Consider the following 15448-nt stretch of genomic DNA (forward strand, 5'->3'; position numbering starts at 1 on the left):
CTCGCAGGCTGTTCTGGTTTTATGCTGTTTGCACATAGCCATTTTCACTTTGCTTCTGAGTGGGAAAGGGGTTAATCATTTGCAATGTGCAAGCTAACAGTCAAAGTGTGGAAATCCTGTGACCTAAAATTGTGTGAAAGGTGCAAATCATTGTTGCAGAAGCAATTAAGAACTTAGATGCATACACGAGATATATTATTAATGATCAAATGATACTAGTAAAATTCTATACAAATACTTTAGGTCATTCATTCATTTATACAATATTCTGTTGCTAAACTGCTTATATAAGAGTGGCGATCTGGGAAAATGGGGTTTAATGCAAGTGTGTAAAGTGTCATCCCTGTGCGGTGGAAGTGAGGCTCATCTATTTAAATGTAAATGTAAATGAATCTACCTGTATGGAGTAAGCCTGGTCAGCTAACAGATTGTCAATCGTCTCACAGTATCTGAGACTGGCACAAGATTCCAACTGGGACGCATTGTGCGTCATTGCATCCGACATCTTCATGTGTCGAGTGCCGTCCTGCAATATGGCGGACCAGCGAATGAAATACATGATTCCCTCCATTGGACCGTTGGGCTGGGCTGGTGGCAGCCAGGAGACACTTACTGAGTTAGGACTCTGTGGTAAAGCTCTGATGTTTTCCACAGGTGATGGAACTAAAAATGTAGAATGATGCACATATAGAAATTAAAACAACAGGGAATACCGATGGTCATTTCTTATCTCTGCAGGGGATAGCTGTGTTTGTCTGTTTGCAAATTTTAATGCAGCCAATTAGTGAACTCATAAGCATGAATGTTTTTTTAGCAAGTTGGCCAATGCAGACTTTTTTCATAAATTAATTAAATTTGCTTTCAATGAATGTATGAAAGGTAAAAATCACTATAAGGCTTTAAGCAAACAAGTTTCACTTAGTCTTTATTAGAACATCTTAACTCTTCCAGTGCTGAAACCGAATTTTTAAGGCCTTTGCAAACAGTTTGGATCCAGAAAGTGGCATCTCATCAGGATCCAAACTGTTAGTTATTCTGATAGTATTCTTTGAAAAAAAAAGCAAAGAAATTACTTTAAATGCTAATTTTAGAAATTCAGCAGACAACATTTTTGCAGACGACAAATTTCCCAGCATGCAAAGGGTTAAATTTCATTTATTCTTTCAAAAAGAAAAATATTAAACAGTAAGATTTTTTTTTAAACAATGCTGCACAATAGAATTTTAATACAAATTCATGCCAAAATATATTACAATGCTCATCATATGCCCTACCTCCAGGGTGTGTCATAACATTGGTCCTGTCCCCCACGGAGTACTGGGAGTAGAACGTACTCACTGACCCCTGGAGTACATATGGTCTATAGGGCTGCAGACCCGAGACTGCAACACTGGAGTCATAGCTGGACTGAAATCAAGAGACAAGATTAAAACAAATGATCTTTTTTATTGAAAATAATGCATGGATAAAATTTGAAAAGATTCTTTACAGTCCTACTCGGTTACTCCTTTCTCCATAGATTCAACAAGATCAGAGCTAATCTATTTAACTGTTCAGGGGTTATTATCAAGGTGTTGTGAAACGCTGATCACTGTTAGAAGTGATAACATGAGGGGATTTATTGGCCATATCTAATTACAAGATACTGGTGTAGAATGCTGAGAATTCAGATGGTTAAACATTGCTCACACACTAAATGAATAATTTGATTGTAGAAAAATACAGGGGCATGCATTTTAATAGGTATCAAAGAGTATATATTAACTAACTAAAGCACATTTTAATAAAGAGCATCGTGCTTGTATTTGAATACTTGTACTTGTACATAGTTTATTATTGAATTGAACAACATATTAATTAAAGTTAATTAAACTATGTTATGGAAAGTATATATATATATATATATATATATATATATATATATATATATATATATATATATATAAATATAAATATATATATACATGTATGCGAACAGTATGTAATTATCTCAGAGCATAATTATAATTATGTTATATAAAATTATAATGCAGATATTTTCCATTAATCATACTTATCAAATTATTCAGAAGTAAACAGTTGAATATTCCTTATTTTTTCAATTTACATCTATTAATGCTCATACAAACAAGTTGAAATAGCATAAATAGTATGCCACAAAAACTTTATAGAATTCTTGTCAATTTATAATAGAAATTTATAATTTTTATAGAATGATAAGCTGCTATATGCATGTATATTTAGTACTGTCATGATTGTAACCCAAACTTTTCTAGCAAGGAAATTTCATGGAAAAAAACTTAATTTTTACTCGAAATACTTCACCTTTGTAATTCACATTACAAATGTTCATATAATATACATACCGGGTAACTATGTTACTAATCAGTTAATTAAAAAACATATTTTTTAACAATCAACTTTACAGGAATTATCAGCATGAGTATCCAGCATGATATTTGCTAGTGGATTGTTGAACTGGGCTTAAATTATATAATTAAATGAATTAATGAGATGTAGTCTCCTGTGGTTGATACATATTAAATACCAAAATGTCTCAACTTAAAGATCAACATGAATTTTCCAGATATAACACCTGGGTTCATTTATTATCGCCAAGCAGGCTGTTGACAGGGGAGTGTGCTTTATGACCACAGAACAGTTAACACTAATTAGTTCTGCTGATAAGCTATGGCTAAAATCTAGCCGTCCTGGGAGTAACTTGGTAGGGGTGTTTAATCATTCTAGTGATGATTTTGTTGTTGTTTCCAAAATACATGCAAAGGTTTAATTTTTCAAATAGTTTTTTTATAAAGATTTTTAGTTTTTCTAAGAAAAGCAAAGACTGGAGCACAACAAATGTTGCCATCTAGATATATTGTTTTTTATATTTATTTAATTTTACTTAAATCAAAGCACTGCCCATATTTGTAAAACATCCTGACTCACACACACTTAAACAAAGCCTAATGAACCTTGCGCTCTTATTAAGATTCCATTCTAAATGAAGCCATACTAACCTGGTTCATGCAGGCAGATCCTGTGTTGCTGCAATCAGCAGACGGGTTCATTTCGTCCAGTTCGCGATAAAACACCCAGTATTTCACAGCTGGATGACTGATATTGGCACAAGCCTCGGGCCAAACAACGTCATGCAACCTCAGCCCTATGCTGGTGTTCGTTACTGAGACAACATTGACCTTGTCGGAGTAAGGTGCAGTGTCAAGGCATTCAGAACCTTAAGATTAAGAGGATATTTGTTTGTATCGGCAGATTAGTTTATATCTTATATTTTAGCTTGATTGCATTAAAAGCCTGGCTTATAGAAAACCTCTGAAGTCTGTTTCCTGAGTAGAACCAGTTATTGATGTCTTTGGGGAAGATCTAAAGAACACTCCCACTGTGGGGTTTGAACCTATGACCTCCTGATAACTAGGGGGGACACCATGTCCACTAAACTATGAAAACCTTTTATCAATTATTGAGTAGCTTAAAACAAAGATAAGTCCTAGAAAAAGTAAATTGAGTTTTTTTTATTATTATTACTTTCCTATAGGTATATCTTTACGTTCAATTTACTACAATTTTAAAATATAATTTAAAAAACAACAACAACATTTTAAAACTGTTACCAGGCAATGGCTGCAGGTGAGACTCAAATGCCAGGATGTCGGTCACATGATCCAAAGGTGTGGTCTTGATGGTTCCAGTCTCCTTGTCCATAATGTAGAGGGTGCTGGTGGAAGCCTGGTACCAGTAGATATACACATGGTCCACAGTCATATGGTCTGGGGGGAGACCTAGGGTGAACCAATAGCTTTAGAGTGAAATTGGTTGTTGTGGTAACAATGTTAACACCATCATAAGATTGGGGGAAACAAATAGGGGGAATTGATTGTTGGATTTAAAACTGGGACAATATGCTAAAGAATTTTTTTTGTGATCACCCAGTTTTTACCATGTCATTAGTTACTTAGTTACATAATATAATTCTAAATGTAAATGTTGTCATCATGCCAGTTCGTCTGATTATTACATTTTGCTATTTTAAATATGGCAAACGAATGAAAGGTCAACAAGAGATCAAATAGTCCTATGCCATTAAATGAATTTTACATATCCTGAATAAACTTAGTAAACACTCGCTGGATCACTCGCTGGATTTAAATAACTTTTTACTTGTTAAATAAAATTTACTTAAGAAAAAAAAACTTTTTAAAAATTCATACCTTTTCTGTCTGTTTCTGTTGTATTCAGCAAAACCCTGCAATGGCACCCATCCAAACTGGCTGCCATCAGCCGTAAGTTTTCTGCATCAACGAATATAAGCTCAGTGTGTCCGTCATTGGACAGATCCATCGCTATGGTTACCCCTGCCCCCTTGGAACTGGCCCAGGGGCTTTTGAGACACGTGCATGTTGAGTTGGTTGTTCTTTTCTGACGAATCGTGTTGGTGAAAAAAGGTTGAACGTGCGAGAGATTGTTTGTGTTTGATTTAAAGAGGGTGCCCTGTCTGCTTATACGTTCTGTCCAAATTAACGAGCTGAAAGTGACAAGAAGCACAAGTCTTACATTATATTTTTAATTAAGAGACAAGAAACCGTCAAAGATGGGTGATGCTCCCCAAAGTTTTTTTTTTCCACAATATTGCAATATATATTCTGACAGATAAAAGGAAACGTCTTTAGGGCACAGTAGTTGGGGGTACAAGAATTTTTTAATAAAAAATTTCAAAGGGCCATAACTCTGTGAAAAATCATCTGACCGGAAACAGCTGATAATATGCACATCTCCTCTTGGTAGTGAAGCTTCCCATAAAGTTTAATTGAATTCCGGTCATTAGTTGCTGAGAAATAGCTTGGACAAAAATTGTGCACGGACAGACACACGGACGGACAGACGAAGCGGCGACTATATGCTCCCCCCAAAATAAATTTAGGGGAAGCATACAAATATTTGATATTCATTGTTAATGGGACAAGGACTTTTTTATCTTTTAATTACTAAAATTAAATAATATTTTATGTTACATGGCAAAATTAATTTTTAAGAATTTCTTACAAGTAGCAATATAACAACTAAAACAAGACTCGGACAAGAAAAACCAGAAAACAACACAAAATATATTTTTGCAATTATTTAATTTTGGTAGACAACAAACGAAATGCTTCAAAATAACTACTTTTTATGCAGCTGAATTTATAAAAAATGCTGAAAACCGAACAAGGTCAGACAGCTTTGAATAACTATGCAGAATCAATAACTACTGCTTTCCTCAGAAAGAAGCCAGTTTCAAATGTGTACTTGAAGAAACTTGTTTACACATTTTTGTATTTTTGAAAAAAGCCATTCAATGCATTAAATGATAAAAAAAATGTTGCTTTAAAAAAGCCCAATATAATTATTATGCAATAAAAAAGGTTGAATAAAAAGCATTGCCTTCCCAGTCCTCACAGGCTAATCCGGGACGACACTTTCCACTTCTTGTTTTTTTTTTGTTTAAAGGAAATCTCTTCTAAACGTGAATCCATTCTAAGCAGCAAGTGTCGTCCCAAATTAAGCCTGTTGTCCCAGAGCTTGGCTCAAATTGTATTCAACTTTTCATCATCTTTTATACGTCCTTCATTTAAGGAACATATTGATAGCAAAAGTGCATTTGTTGCTGATACAAAAATAAGTGGCCATTTAATCTTGCCATGAGCTCTTTCATAAGACAGGCCCTTGTGTAAGGATTATCATACCTGGTAAAAGGGTCCACCACCATATCGACTATTTGGGATGTTCTCTCAATCACGGTCTCATAGGTACCCTGGTCAATATTGTATCTCAAGATGGCGCTGTTGGACTGGTTGCTATGGGCAACGTACAGAGACCTACTGACCCAGTCCAGGGTTATGGGACTTGCTTCACCCTCTATGTGAAGTAACTGAAATAAATAGGTGTGTAAGTGAAGCATTGGAAATAATATACAGTGGAAACCCTCTAAACCGGACAACCCCGGGACTGAGCGGAAATTCCGGTTTAGAGAGGATTCCGGTTTAGAGGGGGCATTGACTATTTTACTTTCAGAAAGTCAATTACATAGCCGAAGTTGAAAAAAAAAACTTTCAGCTAATGTTAATAGTTTATTTACATTTATCAGCAATATTAGTCAAAACATCAGTCAAACAGTGCACCCTGAAAAACAACATATTTAATACATGTATGCATTTGTTAGGTGAATTTACTTTTTTCGCACGATATCCAAGATCGTCGATTGTCCTACCCCATATTTCTCTGACAGCATCTTTAGTGTAGGCAATATCTTTGACTCAATTTGATTTTGTCTTGTAGAGCCAATTCCACGCTCAATCGCTTAGAGGAGGTTCGGACATTTTTTGTCTTAATTATCTTAATTACCAATTTGAAAATCTAAATGAATATCTGAATGCAACTGCTTCAATAACTCTGCAAATCACCATTTTGTATGACACTAAATTAGCAATTGTAATAAACAACACAACAAAATAAATAGCATTAAGATTATTAAAATTAAGCACGGCTAACTACATCCAAAACAAGAGGGCCATCAGGCCCTAAGGGGCTCACCTGAAAGCCAAAGGAACTAGACTATTCTGAAAAAAATGCAAGCTGATTCATGAAGATTATTTTGGACCAAAAAAGTGACTTTTAACTTGTTTTTTTATATTTGACCTTGTGACCTAGTTTTTGAGCCCATATGACCCAGCTTCAATCTCTGGCAAAATTTCATTGGGACAAATGTTCTGACCAAGTTTCAAGAAGATTGGCCAATAAATGTGGCTAATATAGTGTCAACAAGTTTTCACTAAAGCCATATAAGGACAACTGCCCCCCCCCCCTGGCGGCCATGTTTTTTAACAAACCATAACCATTTTCAAACTCACTCAAGCTATTGTTAGAACAAATGTTCTGATCAAGTTTCATAAAGATTGGATAATTAATGTGACTTCTAGAGTGTTAACAAGGTTTTGTAGTAAATAGCCATTTAAGGAAAAATGCCACGCCCCCTTGCGGCAATGTTTTTTAACTGATCTCAACCATTTTTGAACTTAGCCCAGATATTATTAGTTCAAATATTCTGACCAAGTTTCATGAGCATTGGACCACAAATGTGACTTCTAGAGTGTTAACAAGGTTTTACCATACAGTAAAGCTTTATAAGGAAAACTGCCCCGCCTTATGGCGACCATGTTTTTCATTCAACTGGAACCATTTTCGAACTCGTCCAAGATATTATTGGGACACATGTTTTGACCAAGTTTCATGAAGATTGGACTAAAAATGTGACTTCTAGAGTGTTAACAAGGTTTTACTATAGCCATTTAAGGAAAACTGCCACGCCCCATGGCGGCCATATTTTTCAACCATTGGAACCATTTTCGAACTCGTCCAAGATATTATTGGCACACATGTTCTGACAAAGTTTCATGAAGATTGGACTAAAAATGTGACTTCTAGAGTGCTAACAAGGTTTTACTATAGCCATATAAGGAAAACTGCCACGCCCCCCCCTGGCGGCCATGTTTTTCAACCAACCGGAACCATTTTCGAACTCGTCCAAAATATTATTGGGACACATGTTCTGACAAAGTTTCATGAAGATCCGACAATAAATGTGACTTCTAGAGTGTTAACAATATACACCAATGAGTGTTCGACCACCTTTATTAATTTCACGCGTCTTTAATCCGCTATTCACAACTTTTTGACACTAGGTTTAAGGTGCAATAAACCGGCCCTGAGCGGTTTAGAGAGGTACAATTACGTATCAAATGACACAATTTTGATCCAAAGAATGACCAGTATTCGGAATTGAGGGGATTCCGGTCTTGAGGAGATATTTTACGCATGATTTTATAGGGGAAAAAATGGGACCGGACAATTTGTCAGGTTTAGAGAGGATTCTGGTATAGAGAGGATCCTTTTTAGAGGGTTTCCACTGTATGATCAATTTTGCAATTAGTAATTTGTTAACTTAACATATTTTGTCAAACTAAATAAGACAATTGATTGTTTGGACTTAATTAACACATTTATATATAATTTTCAATGAAATTTTAACACAAAAGAATCAGTGTAAAATAAAAATAAAAAGTAATGCCTGTTAACAAATGTGTGGAGAATCATTAATTTTTATTAAACATAATAAGATTGATGGGACAACATTCTTTTCTTCTTAAATTCTCAATCATTTTGTAGTAAAGCATTTTTTTTTTAAATCTCAAACAAATCTCTTTAAAACCTTTCTATTATCTTTTGATGGCAAGCGCTCCAGATTTCTCTCCCTTGTGATCCAGAAGAATGCATCGTCCTGTGACAGGTGGGCCTGTGACAGGTGGGCGAGGGCTGTCACATGCTTGGTTGTCACGATAACGGAGGTGTTTAACACATTGTCAGCCTCTGCCTCTATGACTCCAGTGGTTGATGCAATGAGTAGCCTTGGTACTGGATTGACGGCTGAGGAGAAAAATGATGAAATGAGCAAGAAAATATCATTGTTATTTTAGCATAATTATAACTACTTTTTTTCTGTCTCGAAACCTGACTTGTTGTTCTGATAGTTTTGAATTGTAGAATTTTACTGGCACTTATCATCAAGGAAAATGATATTATCTTGTGTTGTATAGAATACTGCTCTTCCATTGGCTAACATAGGTAACATGGTGACTATGTCTTTTTTCAAATAAGGTGATAAATTGCTAATTTCCAGTCAGTAAAATTAAACAATATGATGTCAGTAAATATATAATAGCTAACTATAGTCCTGTTAAATCTAAATGCTAATGCTGTGGAAGGAATGGCACCTGGTAAGAAAAACTAGTTACCAGGATTCTTACTGAGGCCACACTATGTGGTACAAGGTTAAACATTAAATTAACATTGGGCTTGAACTTCACTTTGCATACCCAATATACACCAATGAGTGTTCAATCAAGACCATACCATCAGTGGTGGCGTTCACTATGGCCGATCTGGGACCACATCCAACTTTTGTGCAACACTCCACCTACGGACAAAAAGTGATTAAATAATAAAAAAACTTAATAATCATTCTTGTAACAAAAATAAATTTCACCTTTCATTTTAACACTTTACCACTTAGATACGTTTTTTTACACATTTGTAGTCGTTAGAAAGTTACATTTAATTAAAGACCTTTCTTACTTAATTCAAGTTTTATAGCCTTCATTTTCAACCCTTAGCTACTGATGAGCAGCAAACATCATAAAACCTGAACAGACTGTGAGTCACTTGCAGGCTGTTCTGGCTTTATGTTGTTTACACATGGCCATGTTCACATTGCTTCTAAGTTGCAAAGGGCTAAGCAAACATTGTGAATATTTGCTGCATAGTACCTTAACATTAAGTCAAAACCTATTTGACTAACTGTTATATTTAATTGTTTAGATTTAAATAAGGATCATCTGATACAAGATGCGTAACCAATATGGTATCTGTCTGGCAATTTGGAGGTTTTTACACATGATGACTGCTCAGGCTCTATTACAAAGATCTTTATCCAAATAGTCACCTTGACGTATTGAAAATGCCTCGGAAACAGAACAAAAAGTGTCTCAAAAGCTCCTAAGGCTTAAGATACAAACAAGATGAATAAGATAGGCTTAAACTCACTGTCCACCTAACTAATTCCATTTGTTCTAAAATGGAATCAATGCCGGAAATGTAGGAACAAGCATGATATTTATGTCACTACTAAACTATTTTGTTGTACATGTATTAAATAAATACATTAAATTCATGTGTTGAAAACTTTGTGCAAATTAAATATCTACACCCTACGCTAAATAACAACATAGTGTATTCACTCAATTAACTCAATATCAATCAAACGGTATTGTCTGTACAGAATGTTTGCCATTAATAATTATAAAATCAATATTGCTTGAATGGTTTAAATACATTATGTTGTTTTTTTGCATTATGGTCCAGAAAAAATCTGCATATTTTATATTCTTAAAAATTGACTATTGAGGATTGAGGCTTTAGGGTTAACATTTTTTGGTATCAATAGTTTTAGCATTTGAGCCTTGTTCAAGGATAACTGGGAATAATTCATGTATGTAAGGTGTTTTCCCAGATAAGCCTGTGCAGTCCACACTGGCTTATCAGAGATGTAACTCTCCACTTGTATGGTATTTTTCATTTTAAGGAAGTCTCTTCTTAGCAAAATTCCAGTTTAGGCGGAATGTGTTGTCCCAGATTAACCTGGGGGGAATGTGTTGTCCCAGATTAACCTGGGGGGAATGTGTTGTCCCAGATTAACCTGGGGGGAATGTGTTGTCCCTGATTAACCTGGGGGGAATGTGTTGTCCCAGATTAACCTGGGGGGAATGTGTTGTCCCAGATTAACCTGGGGGGAATATGTTGTCCCAGATTAACATGGGGGGAATGTGTTGTCCCAGATTAACCTGGGGGGAATGTGTTGTCCCAGATTAACCTGGGGGGAATGTGTTGTCCCAGATTAACCTGGGGGGAATGTGTTGTCCCAGATTAACCTGGGGGGAATGTGTTGTCCCAGATTAACATGGGGGGAATGTGTTGTCCCAGATTAACCTGGGGGGAATGTGTTGTCCCAGATTAACCTGGGGGGAATGTGTTGTCCCAGATTAACATGGGGGGAATGTGTTGTCCCAGATTAACATGGGGGAAATGTGTTGTCCCTGATTAACCTGGGGGGAAGGTGTTGCGGAATGTGTTGTCCCTGATTAACCTGGGGGGAATGTGTTGTCCCAGATTAACCTGGGGGGATTGTGTTGTCCCAGATTAACATGGGGGGAATGTGTTGTCCCTGATTAACCTGGGGGGAAGGTGTCGTCCCAGATTAACCTGGGGGGAATGTGTTGTCCCAGATTAACCTGGGGGGAATGTGTTGTCCCAGATTAACCTGGGGGGAATGTGTTGTCCCAGATTAACCTGGGGGGAATGTGTTGTCCCAGATTAACCTGGGGGGAATGTGTTGTCCCAGATTAACCTGGGGGGAATGTGTTGTCCCAGATTAACCTGGGGGGAATGTGTTGTCCCAGATTAAATTGGGGGGCAATGTGTTGTCCCAGATTAACCTGGGTTGACTGCACAGGCTAATCTGTATTGAAACTTTACACAAATGCATTGAACACAGTTTTTGCAGAATGCATGGCATTTTAGTAAAATACCTGAAAGTAGTATGTTATGTTATTCATCAGGTCAGCCAGTACATAATGCCTTGCAGATGATGACAGGGAGGTGGTTGTAACAGCCGTGGGGTCACTACTCTTCCAATAGTAGACATTCTGGCTACTGAGCACACCGTTCATAGTAGTGGGTTCCATCCAGCGGAAATCCGCAGCGAGTGTCTGTCTGGATGCTGCGTCATTTTTTCTTTGGGTTACATATACTTTGGGTCCCACTGGCTGGCCTGGGACTGAAAAACAGGAAGGGACAATATAATCTCTTATGTTTATTTTTAATAGAATACAGTGATATAATTTTCTTGCTAAATCATTTACACATTTCTAAGTAAAGATTGAAAGTTTAAAAAAACAACAGGACATGAATGTAGCAATGGAGATTTTTACTAAATAAGCAATTAAATCCATTGGAAAAATAAACATATGACACCAGTAAAAGAGAACTAACCCACTCAATCTTTGCTATGAGAAAAAAAATTACTTGACATGGGTGACCACACTGTGGTTACTATCCTATTTCCGGTTCCCCAAACTGTGAAGGCTTGGAGGGAAACAACTAAGGCAGAGTAGGGAGCCAGCCCTGATACTTCAAACCAGGAGTCATTCACCACCTGATCACATACAAACAAATGTCACAGAAAATTATACTTTGTTCTTTTTGTCAAAAGTTTCTTGAATTTACAATATAATTCTGAACTACTGAAGATGGCAAAAACGTGATTTTTATACAAACCAAAGCAATTTGACAACAGATCAAGCAGGCTACAATATGATGCCGCTAATATGAAAAGATGTTTACTAATTTGAAAGGATTCATTTGATTGGCAATTGGTTACTTATGACAAATCTGATTGTTTTGTATCATTTTAATGTGTTCTTATGTTGCATTTTAGTTGCAATTGGATTGATTCAAAAGTTTTGATACTACTGGCAACTGTTACCTAGACTTCAGAATAAAGCAAACAAGTACTGAACACCTCCGTGGCTAATGATTTATAAGTTTTGATTTCTGAATATATTTTTAACATAATTTTGAAGTCTTCAACTTTGAGGTCATCCCTCATTACCACGAAATGCATACCTGAAAACTTTTAGGACGACCCTCAGTTTCTATGGAGAGTTCATAGCGAACCTTTCCATGGTTAACCTCTGTAGCTGGTTGCCAGGTAACATTGAAATGTGACCATTCCCCTTGGCAACTAACGGAACCAGGCCTGATGGATTGTGGGATTACTCGTACTGTATAGCTGTTCAAACCAGCTGAAAGCAAAAAACATCTTTAAAATAATCATTTCAGTGCAATTTTACATTCTTGAAACCCGTTTTGCTTAAATCTGCTAAACTTCTTGTATAAACACCTATACTTTATGCAGACGTAACAGAAAAATATATCGAGGGCTTTACGTTTGTTGCAGTTACCAAAGCATAAAGATTTTATTGAGGCAGATAAAATTCATTAAATATACAGTAACAGGTGCCCCATATCAATAAACAAGACTATTGAATAACACATATTAACATAAATATAATGCTGTTTGTACCAATGTTACTTGTATATAAATACTCAATGTTATTCACAGATTAATAACTTTAGATACTTAAGAATATTTGCACATGGAATAACAACATAAGTGAAAACATATACATTTTTAACATATATTATACCCTTTTATAACCAAAATTATTGTACACGGTTGTACAGTGTTGATTTTAATTCTATTAGCTTTTTAACAATTCAGATAGAATTAACATATAAGTGACAAACTTCAACAAGAACTTATTAAAATATATTTTCAATAGAAACAACTTATTGACCTTCATCAGGTTTGCTTAATACTAAACAACATATGAAACCCATGTTGCATGCTATTTGCTAATGGAAACATCCAAACATGATGTACAGTTTTACACCATATGTGTTAAATAGCACACTATATTATAGAAATACTAGGATGAATTAAGTGTACAATATATCTCCTTACCCGGATATGGTTGCAAAGTGTGATGGACTAATGTAACCATAGCAACAGGAAGTTTTGTGGTTGATATGGCTGCTGAAGAGTTGGCGAGTGGTTCACCTATACGAACTCGCTCGGAGGCATCAATCCAGACCAGTCGATGGGAAAAATGTTGAAGAACTGAGTATCTGAAACAGAAACAAGAGCTGTCTCCATAGGATGACATATGCCCCCAATAAACGCTTAAATAGAAATAATGAGCATTTTCTGAAACCTAAACGCATTTTTCAAAACCTAAACGCGGACCCTAAGTTCAAGGTCAAGGTGAAAGGGGTCAAAATTTGTGTGCGTATGGAAAGGCCTTGTCCATATACACATGCATACCAAATATGAATGTTACATCTGAAGCGACATAAAAGTTATGAGCATTTTTCGAAGCCTGAACGCAAAGTGAGAGGGACAGACAGACAGACGGATATACACAGACGGACGGACAGACGGACAGTGCGATCACTATATGCCCTCCTTTGGGGCCATCATAAACAAAACATGGAGATTAAAAGTGTTTTTTTATGGCCAAAACAGAACAAACTGGAAATGTGTAACAGACAATGTTGCCAACACAACACAAGTTTGGTACAGACATATCAACTTCCTATTATACTGAGTAGTTCAAGAGGAGTTTTTAACATAGACTGAAGCTTGGAACATCAAACATATGTTATTAAGTACGGGTAAACTAACAAGTGCAATAAAAAGTGGGATTTCTGGACAAACTAAAACAGACTAGCTTCATATAATTCCATGACAACAATTTCACTTCCAATATCACCCCCCCTCCACACTCTTTGAGTAGCTCACCTGTCTATATCATACAATTTCCCCAGCATTGTCACTGATTTTATGATGGCCTCATGGTTTCCCTGGTTACTGGAGGTCACAAGGTCGCCAACGTAAAGCGACTGGTCCTCAAAGCCTTTCACGTACCAAACAATTTTCTTCATGTCCTGGTCTATTGTCAAGCTTATAATCTGATAACTAGAGAATGGTTCCAGTCCAAAGTATTCCAAATGATCGTCCCCATTCAATGTTGTAGATTCTACTGATGTCATGGAGACCCAATACAGACGACCTTCCAGGCTGTCCAAGGCCATGTGACGGGCTTGTGCCCAGTAGATAAACTGGACATTGTTTCCATTTATTTCTGCTCGCTTTATCTATTTAAATGAAAACAAATGTATAACAGTGTGGCAACAAGCCAGTAAGCATAAATTACTCGAAATTAAACAAGAGCTTTTGTCACAAACATGACTTAACCCTTGACCACTTAGAGACGTATTTTCAGCATTTGTAGTCCCTTAGAAAGTTATATTTAATTTAATACCTTTCTTACTAGATTCAAGTTTTTAAGGTTCATTTCCAACCCTTAGATACTAGTGAGCAGCAAACAGAATAAAACCTGAACAGACTGCGAGTTACTTGCAGGCTGTTCTGGTTTTATGCTGTTTGCACATAGCAATTTTCACTTTGCTTCTGAGTGGGAAAGGGTTAAAACACCACACTATTTTGTCAGCTATGTTCAAGGGGAAATAATTCTTGAACATGTGGATCACTGGTAACGAAAGTGTCTAGCAATCTATACTTGTATATATACTTTTTATATACTTCAAAAGTGATAACACAATCAAAGTTTCAATAAATCGCTAGAGAAATATGGAGGAAGTTTAGCTCCACAAACTTATTGAGAACAACAAACAGAGTGAGTTTTTTCGAAAAAAATATTTGAGACAACTGACAGAGTGATTTTTTTATTTTAATTTTATTCATTTTGTAAGTTAAAAAAAAAGGTTAAATTGTGTACATCAATCTGAGTAAACAACTCTTGAAAAACATACTACAATTCTGCATAACCCAGATTACTGACCAGAATAAACAAGAGCACCGCATAACGGGTGCCACACTCGGCTGCGAAAGCTTGTCACATTTTTTTTTTTTTTTTTTTTTTTAAGGTCACAGTGACCTTGACCTTTGACCTAGTGACCCAAAATGGGTGTGGCGTGTAGAACTCATCAAGGTGCATCTACATATAAAGTTTCGAAGTTGTAGATGGAAGCACTTTGTTTTTAGAGCCAATGTAAAGGTTTGAGCACGACGCCGGACGGTGGACGGCGAGGCAGGCTATGACAATACCTCAGGTTTTCTCCGAAAACAGCCGAGCTTAAAATGAAACCAAGTATAAATGCCTGTCATCAATTCACTCATTACAGCCATCAAATCTTT

General features: G+C 36.2%; 1 protein-coding gene across 1 annotated transcript in view; it reads right to left on the reverse strand.

Moving 5' to 3' along the window:
- Positions 1–15448, reverse strand: part of LOC127850271 (proto-oncogene tyrosine-protein kinase ROS-like) — a 103082-nt gene that overhangs the window by 22467 nt on the left and 65167 nt on the right. Inside the window, exons 15-27 of the mRNA XM_052383164.1 lie at positions 14030–14385; positions 13193–13356; positions 12292–12470; positions 11692–11821; positions 11196–11443; positions 8965–9028; positions 8264–8478; positions 5742–5926; positions 4230–4543; positions 3633–3800; positions 3021–3238; positions 1275–1407; positions 398–663 (exon numbers count right to left, since the gene is read on the reverse strand). Of these exons, the coding sequence (XP_052239124.1) occupies positions 398–663; positions 1275–1407; positions 3021–3238; positions 3633–3800; positions 4230–4543; positions 5742–5926; positions 8264–8478; positions 8965–9028; positions 11196–11443; positions 11692–11821; positions 12292–12470; positions 13193–13356; positions 14030–14385 (2640 nt within the window). The remainder of the gene's footprint in view (positions 1–397; positions 664–1274; positions 1408–3020; positions 3239–3632; positions 3801–4229; positions 4544–5741; positions 5927–8263; positions 8479–8964; positions 9029–11195; positions 11444–11691; positions 11822–12291; positions 12471–13192; positions 13357–14029; positions 14386–15448) is intronic.

This window comes from Dreissena polymorpha, chromosome 11, assembly GCF_020536995.1.
Source record: "Dreissena polymorpha isolate Duluth1 chromosome 11, UMN_Dpol_1.0, whole genome shotgun sequence".
NCBI lineage: Eukaryota > Metazoa > Mollusca > Bivalvia > Myida > Dreissenidae > Dreissena > Dreissena polymorpha.